Source organism: Leptonychotes weddellii, chromosome 12 (assembly GCF_054177405.1).
Source record: "Leptonychotes weddellii isolate Sample4059 chromosome 12, ASM5417740v2, whole genome shotgun sequence".
In the NCBI taxonomy this organism is placed as follows: domain Eukaryota; kingdom Metazoa; phylum Chordata; class Mammalia; order Carnivora; family Phocidae; genus Leptonychotes; species Leptonychotes weddellii.
This window is the reverse complement of record NC_138380.1, coordinates 22,164,920-22,179,306: the sequence shown is the minus strand read 5'-3', so window position 1 is coordinate 22,179,306 and position 14,387 is coordinate 22,164,920. Positions and strand designations below refer to the sequence as shown.

The following is a 14,387-nucleotide window of genomic DNA, read 5'->3' as shown; positions in this document are numbered from 1 at the left end:
TGATGGAAAAATGTAAGCATATACTATGAACCTCCTTATTACAATATCAATGAAAACATTGTATCAAATAATTAAAACAAGACAGAAATAGAGGACTCTGGTCCTAACAATTGAGGGTGTGCAACATGGATAAGTCTTAACAAACAGCAGCAACTGAACTTATTCCCTTCCCTCAGGCCAAGAGAGCCCAAAAGGGAAAATAAAAATAAATTAGGCTCAATAGGACTCTTTGGATGTCCATAATTTTCCTGATGTCATTGAAAAGAGCAGCACCTTGGGATTACACAAAGCAGGGGGGTTGAACGGCCAGTTCACCACTGCACAGGGAGTGCCCACTGTGATCTTAACTACCTAGAAGCCTAGGAAAGCCAGACTTGGATCCCACCACCTACCCTAGTATGGAACCCTGAATCATCCATTAGGTCACTCCATCTACCCAAGTAGACAGGATAGGGAGGTTCAAATCCTGTAACATTCAACAAGAAACTTCTGAACTGGTTTTGTTATAGGCTTCTCCATTTAACCAAATTTTTTCTACTTAGCACCCCTCTCATCTTCATTTCTAATCTATTATCCTCCTGGTCTACCTCCCATTCCTGTCACTGCTAGTTAGCTCCCTATGTACACCCATCTTCACTACTGTTCCCTGCTGTGGGTATTAAATTTTGTCTCCCAACAAGGTATGTTGAAATCCTAAAACCCAGTACCTCAGAATGTGACCTTATATGGAAATAGGGTGATCACAAATGCAATTAAGATAAGGTCATACTGGAGTAAGGTGGGCCTTTAATCTAATATGATGGACATCCTTATAAGAGAAGACACAGACAGACACAAGAAAGGAGAAGACTGTGATATGATGACAGAGGCAGAAATTGGAGTGATGTCTCTATAAGCCAATGAACACCAAGGATGACTAGCAGAAACCAGACGTTACAAAAGGAAAGGAAGGATTCCCCCCTACAGTTGTCAGAAGCAGCATGGCCCTGCTAACAACTTGATTTCAGATTTCTGGTCTCCAGAACTGTGAGACAATACATTCCTGTTGTTTTAAGCCATCTAGTTTGTGACATTTTATTATGGCAGCCCTAGGGAACTAATGCACCCCCTCAAGGACACCCCTTGATTCCTGCCACTGTACCACACATGTTCAGCTATGCTCTCTGGCAAAAGTTCCTGTTCTCCTATGAAAATCAGCTCAATATCCCTGAATTTTTCCTCAAGAACTCCTACCATCTCCCATCATGGAAATCTTCTTCAAAGGAGACTGAGAGTCCCCTCATAGCCACAAACCCATCAAGAGAAGATAACACTCTGCCATACTTACTCTTAGCTTTGCTAAGTCTAGGCCATTATTCCCACACTTTTTTTCCATTTATATCAATTTTACTCAGCTTTACTAAGATATAATTGACAAATGAAAATTGTATATACTTAAGGTGTACAACATGATGTTTTGAAATATGTATATACTGTGAAATGATTACCACAATCAAGCTAATTAACATATCCATCACTTCACATAGTTACTATTTGTGTGTGTGTGTGTAGTGAGAATACTTAAGATCAACTCTCTTTGCAAATTTCAAGTATACAATACAGTATTAACTGTAGTTACCATTCTATACATTCATCTTACTCATCTGGCATAACTGAAAGCTTGCACTCTTTGGCCAACATTTACCCATTTCTCCTACTCCCTAACCCCTGGAAACCACAATTCTACCCTCTGTTTTTATGGGTTCAACTTTTTCGGTACTATTTGTCTTTCCATGTCTGGCTTATTTCACTTAGCATAATGTCCTCTAGGTTCATCTACTTTGTCACAAATGGCAGGATTTCTTTCTTAAGGCCAAATAATATTCTACTTACACATATTTTTTCAACCATTCATCCATCAATGGACACTTAGGTTGTTTCCATATCTTGGTTATTATGACTATTATGTGCCACAATGAATATGAGAGTACAGATATATCGTCAAGATACTGATTTCATTTTTTTTTTTCAGATATATACTCAAAAGTAGGGTTGCTGGATCATAGAGTAGTTCTATTTTTAATTTTTGAGTAACCTCCATATTATTTTCCATAATGACTGCACTAATTTACACTCCTACCAACAGTGTACAAGGGTTCCCTTTCCTCTACATCCTTACCAAGTCTTGTTATGATTTACCTTTACATAAAACTTCTCCCCCAAGAGTCTATCCTCAGCCCCTTTCAATCCTCACTCTACATCTTCTACCTCAGCAATTACCTTTCCCACCTTAATTATCAATTTTGTGAGAATGAGCTTCAGGTCTATATCTCAGTTCCCCTCTCAGCTCTAGACAAACATTCTTTGCTGTTTTTCTCCTAAGAGATATGTATTGGTACCTACAATTTATTGTATTTGTAATCAAATACAATAACCACACTTCCCATCCAATCCCAAACCAACCTCTCCATTTTACTGACTCTTTTCTATTTGTGGCACTTGCATTCTCCTAATTGCCTAGGTTCAGAATTTCAAGTTCAACTTTAATTTTCTTCTTACCCTCAAGCTCTACTTCGAATCAATTCCTAAGTTCCATAGACCCCACCTCACAAATATCTCCTAAGTCTGTTCCCTCTTCCATTTCTATTGTCACTGCCCTATATCAAGCTAAGACTGCTATTGCAAAGGCCTCTCAACTGGTCTCCCCATCTTCCACTTCTCATTAATACAATCTTAAATACGTTCTGATAGATCCCTCTCTCTTGAGCAGTTTCCTTCATTGTGTAGAAGATGAATAAAATTACCTCTCTGGGAGGTGGAATACTCAACTATGCGTCCATGTCAAGCCTTCCAATTTTGTCTCCTATACATCATGACACAAAATATGCTCTAATCAAATTGTGCTATTTGCTGATCTCAAATGTTTTTGCCTTTAAAAAAAAAAATCCTATAGTCAAGAATGCCTTGGGCTGATACTATAATAGCTAGGATATCAAGGGACTATTTGTCTTTATTTTATCAAGTAACTCCTGTCCTGCTCTCCCTAGAATGATCTTGGCTAGACAAGAGCCATCACAGACATCTGTCTGTGTTCATAACCATCATTCACTCATTTTCTTGATTCTCCAAGATTCACAGACACTTCCCCCAAGTCTCAGATTTGTTAAAATGAAAAATGTTCTAATCAAACCATACAAGCAATTATCGCTAAACAGATTTTCACTTCCTTATCGTTCCATTATAATCTGTCTGAATTAATCAGAGAGGAAACATTGGAAGCCTCAATTTACACTGGAATTTCTTAGCAATCAATGTTTCTAAAGAGAGAAATTCAGAACAGAGTACAGGAAAATTTATAAGAATTGGGAAAATATATAATTTTATTAATAGGCAGACACTCCACAAAATGAATTTATACATCTCCTTCTCAGTCAAGATACTAAGATTTTTAAAAACACACTACTAACATGGTGACAGAAATGTCATCAATGTTGTAGTAAGAGAAGTGAATGTTACAGAACTAATGAATTTTCATCAGAGTCATCAGATCATTTCAGAATGGGTTAAGTTGCTACCATTTGCTATTCCCATTAATATCATTGTCATGTAAAAGGTTTAATTTTCAGCTATTTTTGTTCTAGATAAAAATCTTTGTCATTAAAATGAGGGATGGTTTTGATATTTAATATATTCCATGGCATACTCTAGTGTGGTACCAATTTGGCCTTTTCAGTATTCTGCATATTAATTGACAATCCAGCCCCCCTCCATTCCCCAGATAAGTGAGAGCTGAAATAGAATGGACAGCCAATCAAGTCACAGAATACTGAAAGGATCAACATTGAAGAAATGTGTTGCTCTAATCAGGAGCATACACAAGGCACTAAAATTATTTTCTCCCATACTAATGACTAAGACAGAAACAGGAATAATGAACGGCACCATCTGAATCCTTTTATGTGACAGTATTACCAAAGTATAGCAATGCTCCCCAAAAGTGAAAACTAAGTATTTCTTTTTTTAGTCAAAAGAATAAAACTGCGATCTCACTTAACTTTTAGAACAATGCATTTTATCAGATTCTGCAACAACTGGCAAATTATGTCCTGTATTGAATTTTTCATAGCAATCTGTTTCATGCACACAATGTGACCTGTAGTTGAAGAATGTACAGTATCACTGCAAAAAACATATCATTTCAATACATACTCTATCAGTTTCCTTCTCTTGGTGAATTATCACTCTGGTGAGAACTGACATCAGCTGCTTAAATAATGCATTAACCCTGCTTCCAGAAGCTTTTGTTTTCATTTGAGTGGGCATTTCCTCTAAGAAAAACTTAGGATTCTTATGCAAGAAGATAATATAATTTGTCATATTTTAAAGTTTAATTGAATGTTTGAATCATTTTTATAGAAATAATGATGAAATTTAAAATTTCAAAGAGCAAAGAGTATGGTATCATGTACACTAACAACAGGTGTGGACAGTTCTTGAATTAAATCAATTATCCCAATCTGTCCAACAACACCAGGCCTTTTCTACATTTTCCACAATAGCACAGCACTGGGATAAATGTTAAATATACTAACTGTTGTGTATAATAAATTTTCATGCCCTAGTAAATGCAGAAGAACAGATCCCAAGCATCTTCAAGTCTTTCAAAAGAAAACTTATTCCAATAATATAACTTTAGACTCCGTCATTGCTAATTCTAGATAAGCCCAAATCACTCCCATGGCCTTTTCCTGAGCTGAAGCCTCCAAGAAAGACAACAAATTATCAATATAATTTCTTCCTTCAAGTTCAAAATTACTCAAAAACAGCCAAGGGGCACTTTAATTTTTCCACAAAATATTATTATTACTCTTAGAGAAAAAATATTTACATCTTATTCAGTAATTCTTAATAAGAAAATTAGATTTGTTAAGTAACAATATGTCTCCTTTCACCCACTAAGTTATATTGTTGACCAGTCAGCAATAAGATTTGCACTTTAAGTTGTTTTTTGTTTTGTTCTGATTTTTTCACATATTGGAATGGGTTTACAGCCTCATGGCTAAACATACACGTGGTAAAATGCCTGTAGAGATGTGGATAAGCACCTTTAAAAAAGCCCAGGACAGAGTTCATCAGCACCTTGTTCTAACCCAAATTTTACATACTGCCCTTCACTCCACTGTAAGCTACAGAGTATAAGGTAAGAATAAAAATGCAAAAAGTCAAATATGACAATAAGAATATTGCTAAAGTACAGCCTTGGGGGTTACTTCAGTATTGTTTTAAGATGATTACCAGTCTTAATCCCTCTAGTGTTGTATGTTAAATTCCACTGCCTTTTTTTTTTTAATTTAATGACTTGCTAATGTAAACTTCCACCTAGAACAATCAAATAGTATGTCATTTATTCAAATTTACAGTGGCTCTAATGTGCCAGCAAACTCCCTCGTCAAAACAGACAACTTTAAAAAATGTTCGCCTGAGTCAGGAGCTCTATTTCCTAAATTAGCACCAAAATGTCACCTTGATAGACCATGAACAACAAAATCATTTATAATAAACCCAACTTCTCCCTAGAGTGGACAGCCTAGGTCATGCATCTGTAGGAGCTCTAATTATTCCACACAGATCAGAGAGCACTTGGAGAAGCTCAGACTTCCACAACTTGTCGCCTCCAAATGCAGTCATCTGATAAATATATGCTTACCAATCTCCCTCGAGATCTGAGTGAAGGCCTCCACACCACTCTCTCCATAGTTGCCCTCAGAAGCCAGTGTTGACACATAATTCCACCCCAGTGCCGTGACAATGTCCACCATGGCTTGCGCTTGGTAGGAGTCAGGTGGGACTACCCGAGAGAAGAAGTCATACCTGGTGTTATCACTTAGCTCTGGGGCTGTGGATGCATAGCTGATTTGAGGTATCTGCAAAACAAGTGACAGATCATTTCAACCCATAAGGAATTTTGTCGAATGATGAATTGTCACACAAGAGACTAAGTAGCCAAAGCTATACCAGTAACCTAGCCATATCAGCCTGAAGCCAAAATATGGTTTTGTGACCACCAATTTTATTTTATTTTTATTTAGTATTTTATAAAAGTCTGTAGGCTCACTTTCTTTCAAAACACATTTCTAAATAGCAAAAAAGAACCTAGTGTTGCTTCAGGCTGTGAAGCCAAAGCAAAACATTTGTGCTTTTTATTGCTTCTTTTTTATACCATAAATGATAAGTTCTGGCACAAAAATGAAGCCAAAATGAAGGTTTAATGCATACACACATCAGAAAAGGTCACCTCTGAAATTGTATTTGGCTTTAGGACATAAAGGCTACACGATCATGAACAGAGAATTTAATATGAGATTTTTTTACATTTGATACCATTTCAATCTTAAGATTACACTTTTGGTAAATTACTTTAAATATACAGTTTTACGAGTCTATTCACTGGTTATTGATATAATCATTGAGTGCCACAGAAAGATTTGGGAACAACCAACTATGTATCTTCTAATAAAAAGATCTTTCCAGCTGCCCACCCAAAAAAATTACAAAACGGGAATCTATACTATAATTTCTTTAGGAAAAGAGACAATTTTCTGTCACACATAGGGTGAATTGCCAGATTTTGAAAATTAGGAATCCTATGTCACTTTTCCTAAATAAATTCAAAGTAACAAATTAACTACATGCCACAATCTCCCCCTAAAAACCTTTTAAAATTTGTAAAAATTTTATATAAAAATGAGTAACATTTACTCATATATCCAAGCAAGGACTTTTACTCTACCAGTGAAAAGTGCTAAGATAGAAGAACACATGGATGCTAAAGAAGTACAGTGGAAGGACATTCAGGCTAGATGGGGCACAGACGATGCAAGAAATCTGTCAAGGAAGGTGAGGAAGGACATTTCAGCCACAAAGAACTACATGCCCAAAGGCATACAGTCAAGAAAGGGCATGGTAGATTCCAGGAATTGCAGCATTTCACATGGAGGGAATGCAGGATAGCAAGGGAGGAACTTCGGGAAATAAACAGCAAAGCTGGACAGATAAAGGGCTAGTCAGGTATGACAACAAGCGTGGATTTTATCACAAAGGCATGGGGTAGCACAGAATGACTGTAACTAAGATGGTGGCATAATCAGATTTTTGTTTTAGAAAGATCACATTGGCAGCAGTGGAGAAAGTAGCAGCCCTCAAATTTCAATGTACACCTAGCTAGCCTCATTCCCAAAAATTCTGACTTGGTATGTCTAGAGGTTTAGAAATCTGCTTTTTAATATGCTTTCCAGAAGAATCTAATGCAGGTGGGCCCACACTATGCTTACAGATAAATTAAAAGAAAGCCATGCTAGATGCAGAACAACCAGTTAGAAATTACTATAGAAATCTAAGCAATGAAAACTGAAACTAAGGCAATGATGGGGGAGAATGGGGGTGGGGAAGGGTGTAGAACCTATATGTATCGAAAAAGCAAGGTAAGGTGAAAGTAATGAGGGGAAATGTGGAATGACTCTTAGTTCTATGGCTTTGGTAACTGGGTAGATGATGTTTGCTATTTACCAAGATACATAGAAAAAGAGGAGATTTGGAAGACAAAAATTGTGAGTTTAATTTTTTATTGGCTTCTTTTGAGCTTCCTATGAAATGAATGAAAGCAACTAAGCAGTAGGCGATAATATTGGGATATGGAATTTAAGAGTCTTTGGGACTGGAGATTAAGAAGGCCACACAGCAGGGGGGCGGGGGGGCGCATAATGAATAAGATAGTTAAAGCCAAGGAAAGTATGAAGAGTGAAAGAAGGGCAATTTGGGAGCACGAGCTATGCAACTATGCATCTCACCACTCCTCTGCTGCCCTGCCGTAGTGTGAAAGTTCAGAGGTCAAAATGACTCCAAGATGCCCTAAGTCAGGTTGCTTGGTTTGACTGGTACATAAAACAATTAACTTTGCTCCCCATCTGATCCTGCAGGTAATGTCAGTACTAAGATGTCAAAGAGGCTGCAGTTCCATCTTCCCACATGGGGCTGACTGCACAGTCTGGAATCTGTCACCCACCACACCCTGGCCAGATAATTCCAAGTCCACATGGAGTGGACTCTCCTCTTGACATCCTGGAAAAGCCCTCAACATCTGAATAACCTTTCATGGTTCTAGAGAGTCCTACTCCATATCGATAGCCAGTAAAGTGAAACTAAACTTTACAAGATATAAAAGCCTCAGTTAATAGGAGTGGCAGTTAGAACAATGTGCTTGGAGCTCTCCAGGGTGCTGCAGGATCCATTCAGCATTTGTGTAACCTCTATCTATGTATATTAACTATACAATGATTTTATCCTATTTAACCCCCAATTCTTCCTGGTCCTGTTCTCCTGGTGGAACCATGTTAACTTGCTTATTAACATTGTGGGACCATAAAAACCAGTCTGTCCTGCCTCCTTCCTGCCCCTATGCTTTCTCTGCTAGATACACTGGTCCTATCTTGGAAGACTGTTCCCTTGATTAGTCTGCCTATGACTCCTCAGCAAGGACACCCCTTCAAATCTCAAACCACACACCAAAACTGGGCCTCTTTCACCTTCTACTGCTTGCTTCTAAATAACCTGGGAAAGAGACAATGAATGGCTCAGTGAGATCTACCTTTTACTAAATAAAACTCCCAAAGATCAAGAGCATGTACATGTCTATGTTCTAATGAAAAAGATTCAGCAGCCTGACTTTCACTTTGGAAGGAATTCTGTGCATGTGTGAATGGGGTGTGTGTGTGTGTGTGTGTTTGTAGGAAGAGATAGGGGAGCATTCTATAGCAAATTCTAAAGCACTATACCATTTCCTTGTCTTATTTGGATATATAATAATCCTCCCACTTCCTCAGCTACTCAGAGTCCAGCAGTAAAATGCCTTACACAACCCCCACCCTGCCTACAATAATGAGCCACCCCTTTCTAAAAATGAGCGCAAAGTGTGAAAATTGAGTGTTTGAAACCAAAACTAATTATATCAAATTACTACCTTCAGTCAGTCACTTCCAGGGCTGTTTAATTAGCAGTCAGCATCATGTTTAGGATTAATTAAACAGGTGTAAAGGGTATATAAAATAAAAGTGCAGATAGAACATGGTTGCTTGAACAATTAGGTAAAGGACTTACTCCCCAAAGTCTTGAGGAGTTTTCTCTTTGCAGATCAAGGTGTGGAAAAGTGAGAGTACATGTTTGTGTTTTCATTTGCTCAATTTTTGCTATGTTGCAGTCTATAATAATAGACATCAGGGTATACTGATAATATTTTAAGAAACTTTTCAAGTCATTATGAAGTTGCATCTCATTTTAATTTTATTGTGGTTGACCACTAAGCATTGGCTCATTAAGCATTTTAATTTCTGTGCCAGCATTCCCAATATTTCCACTAACCTCAATTAACCCCCTACTGGCAACGGAAGTGGGATTTTTTCCTTAAAACCCAGAATGTTCCTTTTTCTTTTCCCTTCACTAAATCCATCCTAACTAATCCCTTCACCCTGGAGTTTCATTTACTAGAAACAACAAGAGTAAAAAAAGAAAGGTGGAAAAAAAGTGGTAGGTGAGGGACAGAAGTAGAGAGGGAAATGAGAAAGAAAAGAAGGAGAATGGGGGCACCTGGGTGGCTCAGTCGGTTAAGCGTCTGTCTTCGGCTCAGGTCGTGATCCCAGGGTCCTGGGATCGAGCCCCGCATCAGGCTCCCTGCTCAGTGGGGAGTCTGCTTCTCCTTCTCTCTCTGCCCCTCCCCCTCCCTAGGCTCGTGATCTCTCTCTCAAATAAATAAATAAAATCTTAAAAAAAAAAAAAAAAAAGGAGAATGTACCAAGAAAAGAGTGTGTTAGGAAAAGCATTCTTCATCAGCTCATTCTTTGTAACAAGTAACATCCTTCATAAGCCTCTGTTAACTCTCACTTGCCCATTCAAAATATATCTAAACTCTTCAGTCTGGGTCACCAAACCCTGATGTCGGACTCTGTCCCATCCTCCTTCCTAACCTGTCTTCTCTGTCATTCCCTGACAGAGTCTGCACCCCTGCCCATGCTGTTCCCTGTGTAGACCACCCTGTCCACCTGGTGATCTTCTGCCCAAATTCAATATCCAACTCAAAAGTCACCTCCTCCCTGGGAAGCTTTTGCTAATTCTCTCAGGCAGAGCAGTCTTTTGCTACTCCTTGCTCCCATAACTTCCATCATCTGACATGAGAACCATGACTGTGTGCTGGCTTATGAGCCTCCCAAGGGAAAACTGTCTATTGATTTATTTGGTATCCCTAGCATCTGACAGAGCAAATGGTCAACGAATATTTGGAGACAATTAATTAATTAAACTGTGGCAGGAATCTTGATGCAGACTCTTCCCCACAGCCTTCTGCCCTGCATTCCACCAAAATATTGGACAGACTATTCCCCATTTGCCCTTCTTACTCCTTCTCCTTCCTGCTATATGTCTGAGGAGGCTGCTCTGTGACTATCTCACTTGAGCTCCCTCACCTCAGGCTTCCATCTGAGTTTGGCCATTGGGAGACACCAACAGAGATGGGAGGGCAGAAGATAGAAGTGAGAGTATTGATTCTTCCAACTCCTTCTTCCCCCAACTTGGTGTTTCTCTACCTAAGCCCTCATCCACAGCTAGAGTTCTTACAAGGTTCTAGTGACTACTCTCTACCCTTACCCCTTCAGATCTTCCCAGTGTTGCCAATTCCTGAGTACTTCCCATCCAGTGTTGGGTCCTTTATCTGTGCCCACACCTTATTAATAGTACTTTTGTTAACCTCTCTCCCATTACCCCCTGCCAGAAGCATGACTAATACACCCACTCTTTCAGGTCTCTGTAGAAGAGACATCCACTGCCGTGCTTCCCCATCCTCAGCTGTGCCCTAACCTCTTAACCCTTCTCCATCCATTTTCCCTTCCAGCCTTCTCTACCACTGTCCTTACATGACTGTTTCTGTTTCCTTTCTTTCTCTTTCAGCCTTATAACAGCAAATTGCATCACTTGAAAACACCTGTCATTTTGCTTTTAATCACTTATTTTCCTTGTGCTGAGTTTCCATAAGAATATGATGTGTACTTGGGCGCCTGGGTGGCTCAGTTGGTTAAGTGACTGCCTTCAGCTGGGATCATGATCCCGGGGTCCTGGGATCGAGTCCCACACCGGGTTTCCTTTGCTCTGAGGGGAGCCTGCTTCTCCCTCTCCCTCTGCCTAACACTCTCCCTGCTCTCTCTCTGTCAAATAAATAAATAAAATCTTAAAAAAAGAAAAAGAACATGATGTGTACTTAAATTAAGGTCATATTTCCATTACACAAATAAAGCATATTTGAGGTAATTAATTTGCACAACTCAAGATACTCATCACCATACTCTCCTTAAAAAAGTGCTTTAGCTTCCACTTTTCTGATAATTGATTTGGTTAGGAAAAAAACTCTTCTTCCATTACATTTTCACTTGAGTACAAAGAAGAAGAGATTCCTACCCCTAACCTTACCTCTCTGGGGGAGTTGTATTTTCTACCTAGATCTCTACCTTTTACCTTCCTCTGCCCAAAGGGAGAGAGAACAGAATGAGAGGTCGGATTCTATGTTTATGGGGCAAGCGTCACTAACAGGCCCTGCTTTCATTCTCTGACCTGTCCACACACATACCAGGCTTCTTTTCTTTCTCTGTATGGCTAGAAGACCAGGCTAGGCCTCTCTGCCTGGGGAAGAAGCCCACCCTCCCTCTCCATATTCCACTGACATCCAGGTGTTGGAGGGGAGGCTTGAAGCCCATGTCACTGGTTAAACAAGCTGATTTCAAGTCCTCTGTGCAGTCTTAAGGTTGAGATGTGGTGTGGGAGTAGGAGACACCATTTTGGTCTCAAGTCCACACTAAATGCTTTCCAGTCCAGTTCTCAACAGACAGCTGTGTGTATGAGGAAGTTATTTGATGTTTGCCCAGCTGTTAATAAAAGTAATTACTTGATCCACATTTAGCTAGTCATTCTGTGAATCTTGGACTTACAAACTCTAAGAGAGGCCAAAGTCTGACTTGGAACTCAAGGAAGCAAAAGTTCTATTTTAGAAAAAAGAAATTCAGTTATAACCTCTTAGATACTTTAATAAAAATAAACAAATATGTATGGTAAGTATATATTTTAAATAAGAGTTAGCAGAGATTATTGTCCTCTCATGACTGTTCTCTACTTCTTCTAGATAGAACTCCAGATTTTTACCTAGAACTTGGCCACTCAGAAGAAGACATTTCCCCAGTCTTCTTTGTTTAGATTATTAGCAGTGGTGAGGGTAAATTTTGAAAAATGGTCTTAAAGGAAAAGAATATGTCTTTCTCATGCACCTCCCTCTTTCCTGTTGGCCAGAATTTGGACATGATGTCTAAAGTTCAATTAGCCATTTCAGGCCATGCCCCAGTGATGGTAGAGCAAAAAAAGTCACACCTAGTCCAAGCCATTGCAATATCTAGATTCCTAAAAGCACTTGACAGTTCTTCCTGCTTCCATTCTTGCCTCTCCCAAATCTATTCTACACCAGTAACCAAACTGATCTTTTCAAAAAAATCAGATAAAATAAAAATCTTGCCCAAAGCCCTTCAGTTTTTTCCCACTGCTCTTATAATAAACCCAAACATCTTGCTATAGGATCCTTGTGATTTGGCATCTGACATCTTTCCCCTCACTCACCTGATCCAGCCACAGTGGCTTCCTTTCTGTTCCCTGACACAGCCAAGCCCTTTTTGCCCTCCAAGCTTCATGCCTATTGCTCCATATGTTTTGCCCAAGTCCTTCCAGGTTTTTCTCATGCTTCAGCCTTAGTTCAAATGTCTCCTATTCAAAGAGACTTTCCTTGATTTCCTTCCTACAGGGGTCTCCCCACCCTCATTAGTACCTCATCACCCTATTTATTTCCTTCATTACACTTGATCACAGCCTGTGTCAATTTGTGTATACCATTTCCCCTACTAAAATGTAGATTCTACAGGGGTCTTCTTTGTGTTGTTTACAACTGTAACATGAGCTTCTAACACATAGTAGAGGTTCAATAAATATTCATTGAAAGAAAAATTAATACATCCACCAATCAATCAAGGACCCCTTTTATTATTTTTCTCCATGCATTGTGATTTTGAAAGATTTTTCTATAAAACTATTTAAGTAAAAATTCACCCATTTCCCATTTTCTTTACTACTCAAAGATCTATTCATTTGCTAAAGCTTCTGATCAGCATGAGATATCTGTTGTTACAAAGTGAGGTGATAAAATTCCAGTTCAAATCAACTAAGTGTAATTTCCACTGTAGCTATGCAGGCTCATTGTAGGGAAGCATACAACTGCCACTAAGCTTTTTGAAATGCTGAAAATGGCCATGAAAATTTCATAACTATCTTGGCAAACACTTCCGAATGTCATTAAAGAAGAATAAAAATTACATTTCTAATCAAGGACCAAAGTCAGAGATTTTAAAATTATTTGCCCCTTCTTGCTTATCTTCATCTGTAAAATGGATATTCTAGACAGAGCTAAGAGTGCTTCTAATCTCCCTTAAATGGACTATGTTTCTCCCTGCTGCCATCACTGAGTCTGACTGCACATGACTGAGAGGGTAAAACGGGACATTACTGAGTTGCAAAGGGGCTGAGGGACTTTCAGAAACAATAAATACTCATTCATGGTCCAAGAAGCTTTAATTCCACTCCAGCTGCCTTTTTGGGGCTTCCCACTGTTTGTGTATCAAAATACTGTGGATTAGCATAAAACTTGCCTTGTCTATTCAAAACACTATGAATCCTGCATCCATTTCTCTCAGTTTCTGGTTTGACAAAGATCCCTAAAGAGCCAAGGCACCGCCAACAAGATTAGCAATGAGCCACCTGAAGCACAGCTCAGAGGAACTGCCTCAGAATCCCGGTAAATTTAAGTCTCTCTGTAAGACACTTATATACATCTGAGGAGGTTTGCAGACAGAAGACAATTTAAGACCTGAGTCACAAACATCTTCACCATCAATTCCTGCCAAAAAGGTTTTTGTTCTTGTTTATCTCTACAAACAACCTTGTCCATTGATTGTCGAACTTAGTGGAGGAGGTTAGTGGGGTGGGTTCCTCATGCTGTTCAATAGGATCATTGGTTTTCTCCAGTGAAAGATCAGCTTGAAGATATGCTCTTTCCTCAGGGGGTAGTGTTTGCCTGTGAACTTCCTCAGTAATGCCAGCCTTAGCAACAAAAGCCATCACTATGATAACTTCCTGCCACCTGGTCTTGGGATGGATTTATTGTTGTTACAGAACCAGGTCCAGGAAACCATAATGATTACAGCCATTTAACTTTGTCATTTCAGATGTGACTACTTTTCTGGTATTAAAACCACTAGCTGCTCTTAGCAAAACATCAG

General features: G+C 39.0%; 1 protein-coding gene across 1 annotated transcript in view; it reads right to left on the bottom strand.

Annotated features, from left to right (window-relative positions):
* Window positions 1-14,387, bottom strand: part of GRM8 (glutamate metabotropic receptor 8) — a 651,221-nt gene that overhangs the window by 505,380 nt on the left and 131,454 nt on the right. Inside the window, exon 2 of the mRNA XM_031023364.2 lies at window positions 5,687-5,903. Coding sequence (XP_030879224.2) covers window positions 5,687-5,903 — 217 coding nt within the window. The remainder of the gene's footprint in view (window positions 1-5,686; window positions 5,904-14,387) is intronic.